The sequence below is a fragment of the Teleopsis dalmanni genome, chromosome X, assembly GCF_002237135.1.
Source record: "Teleopsis dalmanni isolate 2A chromosome X, ASM223713v2, whole genome shotgun sequence".
Lineage (NCBI taxonomy): Eukaryota > Metazoa > Arthropoda > Insecta > Diptera > Diopsidae > Teleopsis > Teleopsis dalmanni.
Genome location: NC_051848.1, coordinates 36,318,748 through 36,335,642, shown reverse-complemented (window position 1 = coordinate 36,335,642; position 16,895 = coordinate 36,318,748). Strand labels below are relative to the sequence as shown.

Below are 16,895 nucleotides of genomic sequence, written 5' to 3'. Positions count from 1 at the left end.
TAAGTAATTGTCAATTCCAGTATGTTGAATGTAATACTTCGGTTTATCCCGTGCTTTTTATATTTGCTGCTGTTTGTTTGTGTAATAAAATTCTTGTAGGATTGGTGCGAACGTTGAGATAATAATGACGCCTGTTTGCAGTTGGCCAAATATATTTTTTCTAAGAACTCTGCTATTCGTACACACCAAATTAGCACATTTAGCTAACCTACCTATTCCCTGAAATTCGTAATGTCTTCTACCAAACACCCGTTGACCCAAACACCCGTTACGCTTCTTTTTTTTTTTTGTTTGTTAGCTGTTTTTTTTATTGGAGTACGTACTAACTTTAGTATAGTACATTTAGCATTTTTATTTAGTTTCCCTTTCGTGTTGGCAGTTGATGTATTGCAGTTGAGGCCGTTTTAACTGTACTAGCATTCCTTGCATACTAGGACGATTTTGAAGTTCCTTATGGATTTACTTGGATTTCGAGTTTTGTTAAGACATTTGCTAAGACTTGCTAGGGCAAAAAGAAAATTACCACTTGGTATTTCACTTTATTTTCACTAAAAATGAATTTAATTTGTATTTTATTACAATTTTCCATTTCATTTTGTATATTCTCCCTAATATATGTTAGTTCGAAAAGGAACTGAAAGCACAAAATTCTGAATTCTGAATTCTGAAACTGACGACGTATAAAAATCATGATTAGATTTTAAGTGACTTTTTGTTGGCAAGCTAATGAAAGAAAAATATTGCTTCTTGGTTCTTAAAAATTTATTGTCTTGCTCCCTTTTTACGTGGCACTTAACAACATTAAAACTTAGTTTGTTTGGTAGTTGAGTTTTTTCTTTTTATTAATTTTTATTTTTTTATTTTTCATTTTTCATTTATGTACATTTTTAAATTTTTATTGTTATGTAGTTTTGAAAGCATTTAAACAAGCACGCCATACTTACATTTGCCAAAAAAATAAAAATGGTTCAAAAAACGTCTTGAAAGTGACAGGAAGAGTACGAACCGGCGAGCAGTCAATTTCGATGGGATGATTGTGTCTTGAGCAGTTGGTGGTACAAGTTTGCTGCATATTTGGCTCATAAAATTGTCTACGATTTGTAATTTAATTTGTTTGCTAGAAAGAGTTATTGCCACTTTGTCTATGCCGTTAAAGACTTGCCTCACTTTTATTGCTTTTGACAAGATTTACGTGTTTGCAGATGAATTTGTGAAAAGAGATTGTGACTTTTAAGACTGGGGACATTAAAATTAATAAGCTCTATTCAACTCAACAACTACTGTACTTAACTATTTATATATTCTGACTTTATTACACAACTACTCATAATAAAAACTTATAATATCAAATATTGATTATAATATTAACGACTCGCGAATAAGTCGTTAACTTATATTAATAAATATGGGAATGTTTCTTTAAAAAATGTTCTATTCTTTTCTATTCTATTCATTTTTATATAAAATAGAATTAAAATTTATTGTAAATAAAACAATATTATTTAAATAAATAATAAACAAGGTAAATAGTAATAATAATAATTATAATAACAACTTCTATATGGATGTGTAGCGTTTAGTAAAGCTTCAAACACTACAATTTGCCAGCTAGAAATTGCACAAAGCCAGGATCTGAGAAGACTTTCCAAGGTGCCGTGGTACATTAGGACGAATGACATCATCAGGGACCTCAAAATTGATCCCATCAAAAAATACATAAAGGATAGAGCCCTAAAATTATTTGCGAAAACTGACAGACTTACCAACACCGCGTTATAGAATCTTAGAAGGGTTATAGGCTGCTCGTGGAGGTATGCAAAGCTAAGGTCAATTATTGCTTAGTCTAATGAAGTGATAAACAATAATCCAGTCAAGGCTTAAAGAGGGGTTTTGAAAATACGTCGAGTTAAGAAAGAGTAAAAGTGCTTAAGTGCACTGGCTCAAATAGCTTCAACATAATAAGAAATAATAACAACTATAATAATAATAATAAGTAATAATAATAATTAATAATAATAATAGTAATAAATAATGATAACAATAAATAACAGTAATAAATAATAATATATAATAATAATAATAAAAAATAATAATAATAATAAATAACAATAATAATAAATAATAATAATAATAAATAATAATAAAAATAAATAATAATAATAAATAATAGTAATAAATAATAATAATAATGAATAATAATAATAATTAATAATTGTAAAAATAAATAATAATAATAAATAATAATAATAAATAATAATAATAAATAATAATAATAAATAATAATAATAAAAATAAATAAAAATAATAAAAATAAATAATAATAATTATAAATAATAATAATAAAAATAAATAATAATAATAGCAAATAATAATAAGTAATAATAATCAAAAATAAAAAACTATAAACAGAATAAATTTATTTAAATAAAACCTGAATAAAATAAATTTAACAAACAAATAATAAATAAAATAATTTCATTTAGTTTAAATGAGGATGACATAAATGAAACGAATTCTGAAGGCAACTTCTCTGTGAAAGATAAATGACTGATTTCTGATATGAGATGATATTTTCAAGAAGTGACATTTGATATGATATTAATAAAGATTATATGAAGTAGTATATGTTGAAGCATTAAAATATTAGCAAGTTGAAACACTGTCCATTGAAACATTAAGAATGTTACTCAAAAAACATATGATTTCCTCCATTTTAAGTAGTGTGAGTAGTTTCCAAACACCTTAATTTAATTTATCTGTAAATAAAGATATCTTTTTGTCTGTCCTATAACATAGTAGATCACAAAAAATTAAATAAATTCAGATTATTCTGTGACACACGTTCAGTGAAATGGAAAAAGGGTGGCAACTTGCAATGCCTTTGACGTATTGACAGTACGGTTTGCATAAAATAATTCCGGTGCGCTTTGAGAAATGGCGCCTAATTCCACTTTTTTTTAGGTATTGCACAAATTTTTTTACAAAGCAGTTGGAATTGAGTAAAAATAAGAATAAATAAACAAATTAAATTTCCAATGACTACACAAAGGCAATGATTTTCAAATTATATATTCTGTTTCTCTGTGAATGTGGCATTAAATCATAGACACAACCATTCCGATTTACACGCGACTCCATTAAGAAAGAGCCAGCCATGATTTTGTATCTTCCCAATTGGACTAAAATTGATTGAAATAAATTGCCTTGGTTTATGGTAATTGTGTGCCAATTTTACATTAATTTTTAATTAATTTCATTTTTATAGTTGCGAGTGTTACATTTCATTATAGGAATTCTATTGTATGAAGTGCAAACTGCACTGAAGCATATGCTATGAATCGTAAATGCTTCTCATGAACTGAAATATCTTTTTATCTATTTGTATCTGTAAACGTATCAATATATCGCATAGTGCAATGAAAATTCATCTTCTACACTTTGAATTAATTTGAATGTAATGGGCTAATAAACGTTTTTTTATAAAAAAAAAATTGTTCTTAGAAAATCAATTTACACATCCAAGATCATCCAATTAATAAATTAAACAAAAACATGAAGTTCAAGCTTATATCGTAAAATCTATTAAAAATACTTGTCAATTAATTTAGAAAATTAAAATAAATATATTATATATATACAAATATATGTTGAATATTTGTGTGGTTTAGATAAACCATTTTTGAGGTATTACTTTTTTGACTAAAGGTCATTTTTTTGCCATATGTGTATATTTCAGATCCTCTGTCACAGTAAATATTTATAATTGATCCCACGATTTTTTTTGTCTCTTAGACCAAGCAATCATCTTCAAAAAGTTAACGGGAGCATTGGCTCGAAATATTCAACATATCATACTACTTAATTAAAACTCTATTTGAGAACAAATCCTCAAGTATAATCTAATAATTTTAATGGTCACATAAAAAAATTACACTAAAAAGACTTACCAGATCTACAGATCTACCTCTGTATTCTGTAGATTTACTACATTTTAAATTGTTCGTAGTGATCTATCATAAGGCATAATGATTTTTCATTTTCATAATGAGAAAGAATTGTAAGATTATAACAAAATAAAGTGAGAACTCTCTTCGATGAAATCTGTAGGTTCTGCAAACATGAGGAGGAGACCGTGAAGGACGAAAAAAATTCATAATAGCTACTCAACTAATTTGCTGATGAACTAAAATTCCAAGGAATAGCAAAAATACTATAATTTATTAAAAAGGTAAGACTTGGTTAGTCTGACTAGGACATTGTACTCCAAGTAGGCAGTGCAATATGCCATCTATATAATAATGGGCATATCTGAAGTTATCCAAACTTGTAAGAAAAGTAACAATACAATTTATTTAATTTTATATATAAAATAATATATTGGAATATTAGAATTATATTCCAATAAATGAAAATATATTCATATCTTCTTATAATAAATATATGAAATAATAAGACTATACAAGATCCATCTGATGGATAGTGTAGGATATTAACACGAAATAGAGTCCTATTTATACACATTTAAGAGTAGATGTAGTAGACGAGTAGAAACATGTATGTTTGTCAAAGTTATCTTTATAATTGTATATATATAGTAAATCAGCTAATAACGGAACAATATCAATTTTTATTGTAGTATTGGCTTTATATAAGAAACATATTGTGTACGAACATAAACGATTTTTATATTGTGAACTCTTATATTGTACGCTAAATAAAATATAAGTCACTTCATTTTTTATAATAAAAATGTATAGAATCAATTTGTCAACTATAAATCTAATACAAGTATCTGTTTAAAGCATATTGGTATTTTTTTAAACATAATATACATCATCTCATCTCATCATATTATCACAGTTCGTGATGACCCATTGTTTTTCCGCTAATCATTCCATATTTCTTCATTTTCAATTTGATTTCTTCGGTCTCTAACCCTTAAAGTTCGAATATCATCCATCGCTTTCGTACATCCTTTTCTTCCTACTTTATTGCGGACTTCTTTTTTTTTTTATAGTAGGGCATATAGCCGCAATCTGCTTGCGGTACTACATCATTCGTTAATTTTTTTTATATAAATTTTAATTAAAAAAATTTTTTGTGTTTTTTTTTAATAACAAAATACGTTAGTTTTATTTAATAATAATTTTTTTTTTTGTATTTATTGAGAAATTCAATATTTCGGCCATTTTTAAAACGGGTCCATACCCACTTATTCACTTCACTTATCACATTTAATGAATCTTACCAAATTATTCTGCTCATTTCATATTTCCAGTTGCTTATTATGTTAACAGAGAAGTGTTATGCGCTAGGCAGGTCTATGGGTCCGAAAAGTTTTCTCCACATCGCTTAATTTTTTTTTTTTTTTTTCATTATTGTATTATATGATTATTACTAAAAATCTCTTTCCTATTATTGCTTAAAATAAATTAAAATTATTATAAAAAGTAATAAAATATTTTAATTATTATAAGCATTTTTTTCGTAGGCTGATACCTAATACATTTTATATTTATATGATGATTTCTATGCTGATATCAATACTATTTTTAAGTTGACTTATTTTTGATTCTTTCAAAATATTATACGGTATAGACTCTTTGATTTTGAGCTTATATATTTCTTTTCTTTGGTCTCAAAAAAAAAATAAATATTTTCTTTTTGATCTTTAGCTTTTATTTTACTTCACTTGGATCCTTCGTTTATATATTTTTGCTTTTTGATTCTTAGCTTATATATTCCTTTTTTTTCGTCCAAAGTTATTTAATCCTTCTTTTTGATTCATAGCTTTTATTATACTTTACCTGGATCCTAAGTTTATAAATTTTTGCTTTTTGATTCTTAGCTTATATATTTCTTTTTTTTCTTCCGAAGTGATTTAATTCTTCTTTTTGATCCTTAGCTTTTATATTACTTCACTTAGATCCTTAGTTTATATAGTTTTGGTCTTTGATCTTTGATCTTATATATCTCTATTCCTTGATCCTTAGCTTATATATTCTTAGTCTTTGATCTTTTATCTTATATATCTCTATTCCTTGATCTTTAGCTTATATATTTCTACTTACTGATATTTAGCTTATATATTTCTGCTCTCTGATATTTAGCTCATATATATATCTTCTCTCTGATCCCTAACTTTCATATTTCTTTCTCTTTGTAATTCTTGTTTTTTAAAATAAGTCAAATATGCCAATGGCATGCAATTTGGACCTTCTTATTTCTATTTAATCCTTTAAATGTTGCGTCGGTATTCGGTATTCATTGTATTGTTTAAATGATGGTATATGGAACTGATGTATTTCTAAGTAGAAGCCACATCGAAAGACGTTATGGTTCATAAACTTGGAATATGGTTAAAGCACAATAACGATACAGCGACGGTAATTATAACGTTGTTGTTGTTGCTTGTGTTGTTGTTTGTGTTGTTGCTGCTGCTGCTGTTGATGTCGCTGGTGAAAAACATCTGCTGTTGCTGTTGCTGTTACTGTTGAACTCATTTCATTAAGTTTTGCCGTCTGTTGCGCAGGCGCACAAGTACCTTCTCATTTGTATTTTTCGTCTTGAATTTATTTTTTTTATTTTGAAATATTTTTTGTTTTTTGTGAACTCTACTTGGTACACAATGTTTTCATTTATGTTTCTATGCATTTTTCTTTCAATTTCATGTGTATTTGAAGCATTTTTGTTATTTTATGTATGTGCTGGAACGTTGCATTTCTTGTCTTTTTTAATTTGGTTCAAATGCCGCACATTTCGAAATTCAAAAATATTTCAATTCTTCTACGTCAACAACGTCGTTTTCAGCACTTACTTCCATTCAGTTCTTCAGTTCTTCAGTTCTTTGGCTTACGACTACAACGACTTAAGATCGTTTTCTTCAATGTATGTGCATATATTTTTGACAGGTGGTGCACATTCTCAAAAAAAACCTCAATTTTTTTTCTTCTTACTTCTGCTGCCTGCCTGCCTTGCCTTGGCTGCCTTTCATATTATTATAGTTTTATTTTTTTTGGGAATATTTTTTCTTCAAATGTATTTTTGCCTATTCATAAAAATTTTAATAAGTATTTGGCAGACAACAGTAGCCGTAGCAGCAGCAGCAGCAGCAGCAGTCTGATCTGGTTGGAATTCAAGAGGTTTCACTCATAACTTATGGAAGTAGAGATCCTTAAGCATCCCTAACTGTGTGTTGTACCAAAATAAAGTACATCAATATTTATGCCTTAAAAGTCAGTAAAATTCTGTCTGTCCGTATGCTTAGGTTTGTATGAGGCTGTTTTTTTTAGAAACTATAGTATAGCATAAAACGAGATTTAGCAGCTAAGAAAATTATTGTCTAAAGGACAATGAACTTTATGGAATTTACAGTGTTTTAATATACAATTTAATAAATTTATTGAATATTCTAAAAAATCATTAATTTTTAAAATATGTCTTTATTTCTTTGCAGTAAAAGCCGCACAACCATTCGAAAGAGAACCACAATAAACTTACTTAGTTCGGTGCGTGTCAGCACTTTAATTAATTATATATAGATTTATATATATATAAATACATATGTGGTGAATGTAATATGCTATAATTGCAACAAAATGTGCCTCTACGAAAAATCAAAAACTTATACATATAAAAAATTTGTGAAATATTAACACACAAATTGCATTTAAAATTTAAAAATACTTAGCCAAATCAAACACGCTGAAATATGACAACTGAGTATTCAGCACACCCAGCTTTAGCTTCCGAGCAGTTAAAACGTGCTGAACTGGCGAACAATTGTTCCAATACAGCGCAAACCTATCACAGGCGGCACATATCAGGGTCAAGTGGGAGTAAAAGCTTATTTTCTACGCTAACAGATGCCTTAACAGCAGTAACAAAATCTGCAAGCAAACCCGCCAAAATAACTTCCAACACTTCAAAAACAACAGCCACCATTACTAAAACTAGTGATATAGTAAGTTCTACGAACGATATCAATACAACTGATGAGCCACAGAAGACGCTGCCTGATCGAACTAGTTTTACTGATATCAGTCAGGTACGAGCTGATAACAATGTCATTGGTATTAGTTTTGCAAATTTAGATGATAATGACACCAAAGACTGTGTAGACTGTGCGCCCACAATACCAACAGTCTCAATTGATGAACCAGACCATCTGCAGCATCGTTTTAGTCGAACACCACAACACCAACAAAATAGTCGACAGTATTTTTCTCAGCAGCGACAAAATGATATTGATAAGGAAAAAGATAATTTAAATGAAATAGATGATCGAGATGTTTGCAGTAGTGCTATAATGCAGACACACATCAACGATGGATGTTTAAGCGATTTAAGTAGTATTATAAGTTCACCAGCACCCAGTACAGTATCTTCACCACTTTCTACGCCGACAAGACTTGCGCCACACTTTCAACAAAGTCATCACAATTTTCACAATCATCACAATCAACACAATTATCATAATCACAGCCACAATCAGAATCAAAATCAAAATCAAAATCAATATTGCTGTCAAAAGTCAACAACAGCGGATAATGTTAATGTGGCGGGTATGGGTGGTAACAATACGTTGTCTGGCACATCGTTGTCGCTTCCAACAGCGACGTCACAACACCAACATCAGCACCATCAGCAACAACATAATCATCATCATCACCACCATCAACATCATCATCATCTACATCATGCGCATCATCATCATCAAGCTAAGGCCGCAAGCGGATGTAAAAAACTACAGAAATTTGATCCGCGACTTGGTCCGTCGCCCTATCGTCAGCTCTTGCCGATCGCGTTATGCATATTGTCATTTGCGACCGTTTTCAGCATATTAATTGTTTATATGGATACGACAGGTGAGTTTGTATTTAACTTTTATTTATGTTTTTTTTTATTATAAACATTCTAGTTTATATTTTATACTGTAAGGGATTTATTTATGCCTAAGCAGCACATATTTCCTATTATGTATAATTTTTTTTTCTGATTTGTTTACTAAAATTTGATACCTCTACCATATGTTTCATCTTTCGATAAATATATTTATTTATTTAATTTTTTTTTATTGTTTTTATTGTTTTTATTGTACTTCATACGGGAGAGTTCTACCGGAAATAGGTTGTGTTCATTTAATGGATGTAGGCACACTTTAAAGATTAGTTTACCTACCTTCCTTTCTCAATTTTTTTTCTGGTTAGTAGGAAATCATATAACTGGACATACTACGTGATGATATTAACCCATTAAAATTAATATTTTAAAATAAGTGAAGATTATATTATTATTATTAATATTAATAATATATATATAATATCATAAAAGATAGTTCAAATACAATCGAAAATATATATTTAATTATTTTATTAATGGCAGAATTATAATATGTATTTAAGAACTTTAAAACTTTAGCATTTGAACTAATTTTGTATTCGATAAGATTAGTTTAAAGAAACATATTAGCTATGAGTTCCAATTATATATAATATATACAGTAGATATATAACGGAATAATAGGTAATCTAATTGAACTGCAACTTTTCAGAGAGTTGTATTTTTGGATTTTAACAAATAAACAAAAAAAGTAATTAAATTAAACTGTTTTCCGAATTCATTTCGAATTTTCGATATTTAGCTTTTACAATGATTATGGAACCATTTTTGTTACTTACTTACTGCTCTCCTTCTCTCCTAATAGAGTATAGGGCCTCCATAGATAAATCGACAGATAAGTCGAACGCTGCACTAATGATTTTGTAGAATCTTTATCTATTCACGCTGAAGACCGCAACATTTTAGTATTTCTTAGTGCCAATCTTGGTCTGCTGAAAGTTTATGTCTCATACTGAAAACTTCAGCGTCTTTGGTGTTTGGACTAAGACCACTATAAATTCAAAATGAGGTGTGAGGTGTATCTATCAGCCATTGTTTGTTTGATGCATTATAAAATGTCATTGAAACGTTACTAACGTATTATCGAAAGTTAATTTTTTTAATTACCACTTTTGCCGCATATACTGTTTATCCCCGAATTATCTATAGACAACACAATAGAAGTATGGATACAGTGTTGTCACCATTTTGAAACTTATATTAGTTTAGGATTAAATTTAGTTCAATTGGATGCTCTTGTATATAGTTATATATACTATATATACAACTACATATATATAGTATTATGAAGCTATATAATTTATAGCCCCATATAGTTGTATACGTCCTAAAGATTTATATGGATTGTCGTCTTAAAACCTTGCAAAATAATTTTTTAAATTAAAAAAAATTGGCTTAATAAAAAAATGTAGACAGATTACTATAGATAGGTTAATGATAGGTTATTATATATAATAGATAGGTTATTATATATAATAGATAGGTTATTATATATAATATATAGGTTATTATATATAATAGATAGGTTATTATATATAATATATAGGTTATTATCTATAACAGATTATTATATATAATAGATAGGTTATTATCTATAATAGATAGGTTATTACATATATATAATAGATAGGTTATTATCTATAACAGATTATTATATATAATAGATAGGTTATTATATATAATAGATAGGTCGTTATCTATAATAGATAGGTTATTATATGTAATAGATAGGTTATTATATATAATAGATAGGTTATTATCTATAATAGATAGGTTATTATATATAATAGATAAGTTATTATATATAATAGATAGGTTATTATATATAATATATAGGTTATTATCTATAACAGATTATTATATATAATAGATAGGTTATTATCTATAATAGATATGTTATTATATATAATAGATAGGTTATTATATATAATAGATAGGTTATTATATATAATATATAGGTTATTATCTATAACAGATTATTATATATAATAGATAGGTTATTATCTATAATAGATATGATTATATATAATAGATAGGTTATTATATATAATAGATAGGTTATTATATATAATAGATAGGTTATTATATATATAGATAGAGTATTATATGTAATAGATAGGTTATTATATATAATAGATAGGTTATTATATATAATAGATAGGTTATTATATATAATAGATAGGTTATTATATGTAATAGATAGGTTATTATATTTTTAGGATAATAATACATAGTATTTACATATAATGAAAAACTCTGAACTATGACTTTGACCTTAGCGCCATCATAGTGTCAGACTATGTAGTAGTAGTTTTGTAGTAGTAGTTTTTTGTTTAATATATGGCAATACTAGTAAATGCGTCCATAGTTCTGTACGACTTTCACGTCACAAAGGCATTAGTTAAAATGATTTGCATATCATGAAATATATTATCCATGGTTTGTGTCTACTTTTGTTGCTGTGAAGTACTTTTACGCATATAGATTAATACAACCACAAATGTATCTGCATATGTTTTAATAAAAATAATTTTTCTAAATTTTTTTTAAAGGTATTTAAGATTTTATTAACATTTAAAAATATATATGAAATGTTGTATACTAGATAAAAATATCAATGTGCATTCAATTTATTATATATTATATATTGATATGGTTTTGGCAAAAAGACAACATTTATGGCTTCAAAAATTGTTCATATGTCTGAGAGCTGTCTTCACTATTGTTCCTTATGTTTTTTTTTTTTTTTGGTTTTTGTTTGCAATCTTCCTCTATAAAACTTTTTTTTTGCATGTTCCATTCAAAAAGTTTTGCGCCAGACGCCGTTACGTCTCATGACTCATCCTTGTCGGATGTGAATGAGGCAATTTCCTTAATTCGTTAATCGTTGTTGATGTTGTCGAGCTTTGTACTTTTTCTTACTTTTGCCTTTACATTTTTAAGTATCATGTAGTACCATCCTAGCAGTGGAATCCATTGCATATTGTACACTGCAAAAAAAAGGAATTTTTAATTAAGCATACTAAGACGCAAATTAATGATGTTCAGGTAGGAAGGAATGTAGAGGTAGGAGTTTTGTAGATCTATTGTTAGGTTTGTATTATATGAAAGTTTAAAAAATTTTGTTAATATAAAGTCTTTTAAATATATTTTCTTATAAAATAATTTTTTTTTATATAAAATTTACTTCACAATGTTCAACTTGGCAATCTTGTTCGCAACATAACTGCTTGATTTAAATACATATTCAATAGTTTTATTTAAAATATAATTAATTGTAATCAATTAAACACTGCTTTAAATAAAGGCTTTATAGGTCTTTGGGATATTAGTTGGTTTATAAATTCTTTACATTTTATAGTTTATAGTTGTGTTAACAATTTATAAAATAAAGTAATTAGCTATGAGGTGAATTATAACTATGTGTTTTATTGTATATTTTATATTGGACCCCACAGATTTTCAGGTTTTAAATAAAAGGCTTTGGGACATTAGTTGGTTTATAAGTTCTGAACAGTTTATAGTTGCATCAACAATTTATAAAATAAAGTAATTAGCTATGAGGTAAATTATAACTATGTGTTTTATTGTATATTTTATATTGGACCACATAGATTTTCAGTTATTAAGAAATATATAAAATTCAATTTTATTAAGAAAAAATCCAATAAATTCTCAAGCATAGCGCCATTTTTGTCTTTCATTTATAATTTCGCTTGATTTATTAATATTTTATTTTATGTTTCTGGAATTGTTAGTTACTCCTTTGATGTTTGCTTATTTCACTATATATGTATATACATTTGAGTTAAATTGAGTATTGACTGCTTGCATAAATAAAGTAAACGGGTTGCTTCGTAAATGTTATGTATTCAATTTAGTAAAATGAATGAGGAGGAAGCTTTTCAATGTATGATTAAATTGTATTAGTAATGGATGTCTAACATATTTGTTTTAATTTTTTCATGTATTAGATCAGTGGTTCTCAAAATGTTTTTGACCCAGGACCACTATGATATGTTTGTTGTTAATAGGGACCATCTCTGGTATAAAGTGTAATGAATTGTATAAGTGCGTAGGTACATTATTTAGGCTATAAAATAGATTTATAATTACTTAAACATTTTTTGTGGTTATTTTCTAACAAGTGAGGTCACAGTGGACTACAAGCTATTTTTAACCATCTCACGGACCACCGGTTGGGAAGATGGTTAGATAAAAATGCATAATTGTTTTAGATAAAACGAAATTATTTTAATTTATTTAAAAGTTGCTTTCAAAGCTTATAAAAAAAAGAATTATTTAATCTAATATGATTTGTTATATTGTTTTCCTGTATTTATTTCCATTAACAACTTATATTCATATATTAATTTTTTATTATAATTTACTATTAATTTATTTATAAAATTCATAAAAAATTTTCTCAGTGCAACGTGCCAATTTTAAATTCACTGCAAGTATCTACGATTTTCGCTTACTTCCTTCAATTTTTATTTTATTTTTTAATTTTGATTTTTTAATACACGATGTACTTTTCATTATCTTTTGTATTGCTTTTTTAATATATTTTTTTCTTAGTTTAATTCAGTAAAACTATCTAGTAAAAGTGGTGTTCACTTTTGTGGTAATTCAGTAGATACCAGAGGCAATGCAAAGATATATTAAATGTACTTGATTTACGTGTAATAACTCGGGTTTGTTGAGGAATGCAAATATTTAGTGAGAAGTTTTAAATTGAGCTAAACAGTTTCACGTAATCCATGAATAATTAAGTTATGTGACTTATGAAATGGAAGAGGACCAACTTATCACTGGAAAATGAATACAACGGACGTTACAATTAGCTGGACGCCATTACGACTAGACTGACACGACTGTTAAGACTGACAAGACTGTTAAGAATGCTGTTGACATATTTAATTAATTATAAAATATTTATGCATCTAAATATTTAAGCATTGGGTGGATATATACATCTATAGATAAACTGTAGGATTATGTTTGCTTGTGAGATATTTTCAAATTTTTGTATTTTTTGGTGTCTACAAAATTAAAATAAAAAAATAAAAAATAAAAAAAGAAATCATCCATCTAATAAAACTTATTATTAAAATGACAAAATTCTCAACTAATTTTATGACAAAAAAAATTTCATTCATAATAAAATTTATTTCCCATAATTTGCCTCTATGTTTTGTTTTTTAATGTATATGCACTTAAGATTTTGGTTATAGATACAATATATATGTATACAGCGTTAAATCGGTTCTGCTATGTGTGAATCTGGTTTGTCGTCATATATGATTCATCAGTTTTTTCTCACTTATTTTGAATAATTCTTTCTTTAAAAATTATTTTTTTTTATTATTGCTGTTGAATAAACTAAACATTTTGGTAGTTTTTTTATACAATCCAACACTTGATAGCTGCAGTCACGTTCCAATTCTTTTGGGAATTCTAGTTTTTGATTGCCGATTTCTTTGCATGAGAACCAACTTCTTTTAGGTAAAGTAAATGAAATCAGATTTTGTCTACCTTTTTTTTTCAAAGGTAATTAAAAAAATTTCAAAGTTAGTTAAGAATTTAGTTTTAGGTCTGTTGCGTAGTTTACTTTTAACTCATATCATTTGATGTTATCTTAACATTTTCTTTTTTTATGTAATAGAAATTTTTTTATACTTAATAGACATGTTTTTATTTATGAACCATAATTTATATACCATAATTAATATAATTATTTATTTATATATCTTAACACGCATTTATTGAAAATGGATATATGGGCTATGGTATAATGAGTACATATATTGGTTTCTATATCTTATATATCTTGTATATCTTACGCCAAATAACGGTTACAAAAAGACGGTACACGTTAGTAAGAAATTTCTGAAATAAAAGTGTTTGTCTAAGAGACCTTAGAATAGATCCGATCAAAAAATACATAAGGGACAGAGCTCTGAAGCTATATGCAAAAACCGACAGGCTGCCCTACTTAGCACTATCTAATCTCAGAGTAATCACTAACCGCACGGGGCGGTATGCAGATCTTAGATCAATCATTGACTAATCACGAGGATATATCTTGATTAGTTTTGATATATCTGCTTTTAATTGGCATAACGATTTCGTGTCAACTTGACATGTGGCTCAAAGCTATTTATCATTATCATTTATCATTATTTATTTAGTTTCTAAAACCTATAAATAAACTCTCTTAATAAATTATTTAAATGAACTGACTAAATGTATTCTCAACAAAAAAAAAAAAACTTTCTAAATATACTTCTAAATAAATTGTATAAGTAAATTCTCTAAATAAACTCTTTAAATTATTTCTCTAAATAAGTTTTTAATATAAACTCTAAACCAACTTTCTAAATGAACTCTTTAAATAAATTCTCTGAATAAACTTCTTAAATGTACAGTCCAAATAAGTTTCTAAATGAACTCTCCAAATAAATTCTCTAAGGTAACTCCCTATATGAATTCTCTGTATGAATTCTCTAAATGATGTTTCCAAATGGACTCTTTAAATAAATTTTATATATAAACTCCGTAAATGAACTCTCTAAATATGTTTTTTACATAAACTTTCTAAATGAACTCTCTTAACAAATTCTCTAAATGAACTGTCTAAATGAACTCTCTAACTGATGTTTCTAAATGAACTCTCAAATGAGTTCTCTAAATAAACTAAGTGCATGAACTCTTTAAATGAACTCTTTAAATAAACTAAGTGAATGAACTCTTTAAATGAACTCTTTAAATAAACTAAGTGAATGAACTCTTTAAATGAACTTTTTTAATGAACTTTTTAAATAAACTAAGTGCATGAACTCTTCAAATGAACTCTTTAAATAAACTAAGTGAATGAACTCTTTAAATGAACTTTTTAAATGTACTCTTTAAATGAACTCTCTAAATAAATTCTTTAAATGTACTTTTTAAATAAACTCTCCAAATGAATTTTCTGAAAGAATTAACTTTAAATAATTAATTAGAAACTTTCTTATCCAGCTTTCTAAATGAAATCTCTAAATAAACTTTTTAAACATATTCTCTAAATGAAATTTCTAAATTAACTCTAATTGAGTGCTGTTAATGAACTCTCTAAAGGAACTCTCTAAATAAACTCACTAAACTAACTCTCTAAATTTACTCTCTAAATAAAGTCTCTAAATGAACTTTTTAATTGAACTTTTTAAAATAATTCTTTAAATGAACTCTCTATATAAACTCTGTAAATAATTAAGTTTCGAATGATCAAACATTCAAAAATAATAGACATACCAAAATTATTTTCTCTAAATAGGGAATATATCATATAAAATGTATTCGAAATTTTAAAAGTTCTTGACATTATATCTTTCGTTATACCAAGAGTCAGTCTACTATCTATATACAATTATTCTATTCTTTATGAACATAACTGATTTCTATCGTCAGCAATTGATTTGGAGACATACAAAATATTTAAAACAGTACCAGTGGAGAAAAACTAGGCCATTTGTTCCAATATGCTAGATAATTACAGATTGTGTGTGTTGTTGCCAATCGTCTAATATGCGGTTGGACGCATTCTTGTCACCTATACAGTGGAATAATTAAAATGCAGCAATTGCTGCAACTTACGTAGTGTTGCAGTTAGACAAAACTTGAAGGCTTACTAAATAAAGCCAAGCAAAAGGTTTTTCACACTTACCCACAATTCAACATATGTATATATAATTTGATTTGTTTTTGTTGTTATACGAGTAAATGCATTTTTTTTGTGATTTTGTGATTTTGTGATTTTCGTCTTGCCTTTTTCCAATCCATGCGAAACCTTGAGGTTGAGGCACACATGCCATACAATAAGGGAACAATAATACTTGTAACATTGCAAAGATTTGGGCTAATGCGATTTGGTGAGGCTAACGACTTTGTTTGGCGGCAGAATTGAAAGAGTTAAATGGCATTAGATAAGTAACAGCGAAAGCATAGCAGCA

General features: G+C 27.2%; 1 protein-coding gene across 4 annotated transcripts in view; it reads left to right on the top strand.

Annotated features, from left to right (window-relative positions):
* The window catches only part of LOC119688031 (protein Star), an 81,751-nt gene that overhangs the window by 46,624 nt on the left and 18,232 nt on the right, over window positions 1-16,895 (top strand). For all 4 annotated transcript variants that reach the window (XM_038102649.1, XM_038102648.1, XM_038102651.1 and 1 more), the window contains one exon: window positions 7,457-8,867. In XM_038102649.1, the coding sequence (XP_037958577.1) occupies window positions 7,712-8,867 (1,156 nt within the window). In that variant the 5' untranslated portion in view covers window positions 7,457-7,711. The remainder of the gene's footprint in view (window positions 1-7,456; window positions 8,868-16,895) is intronic.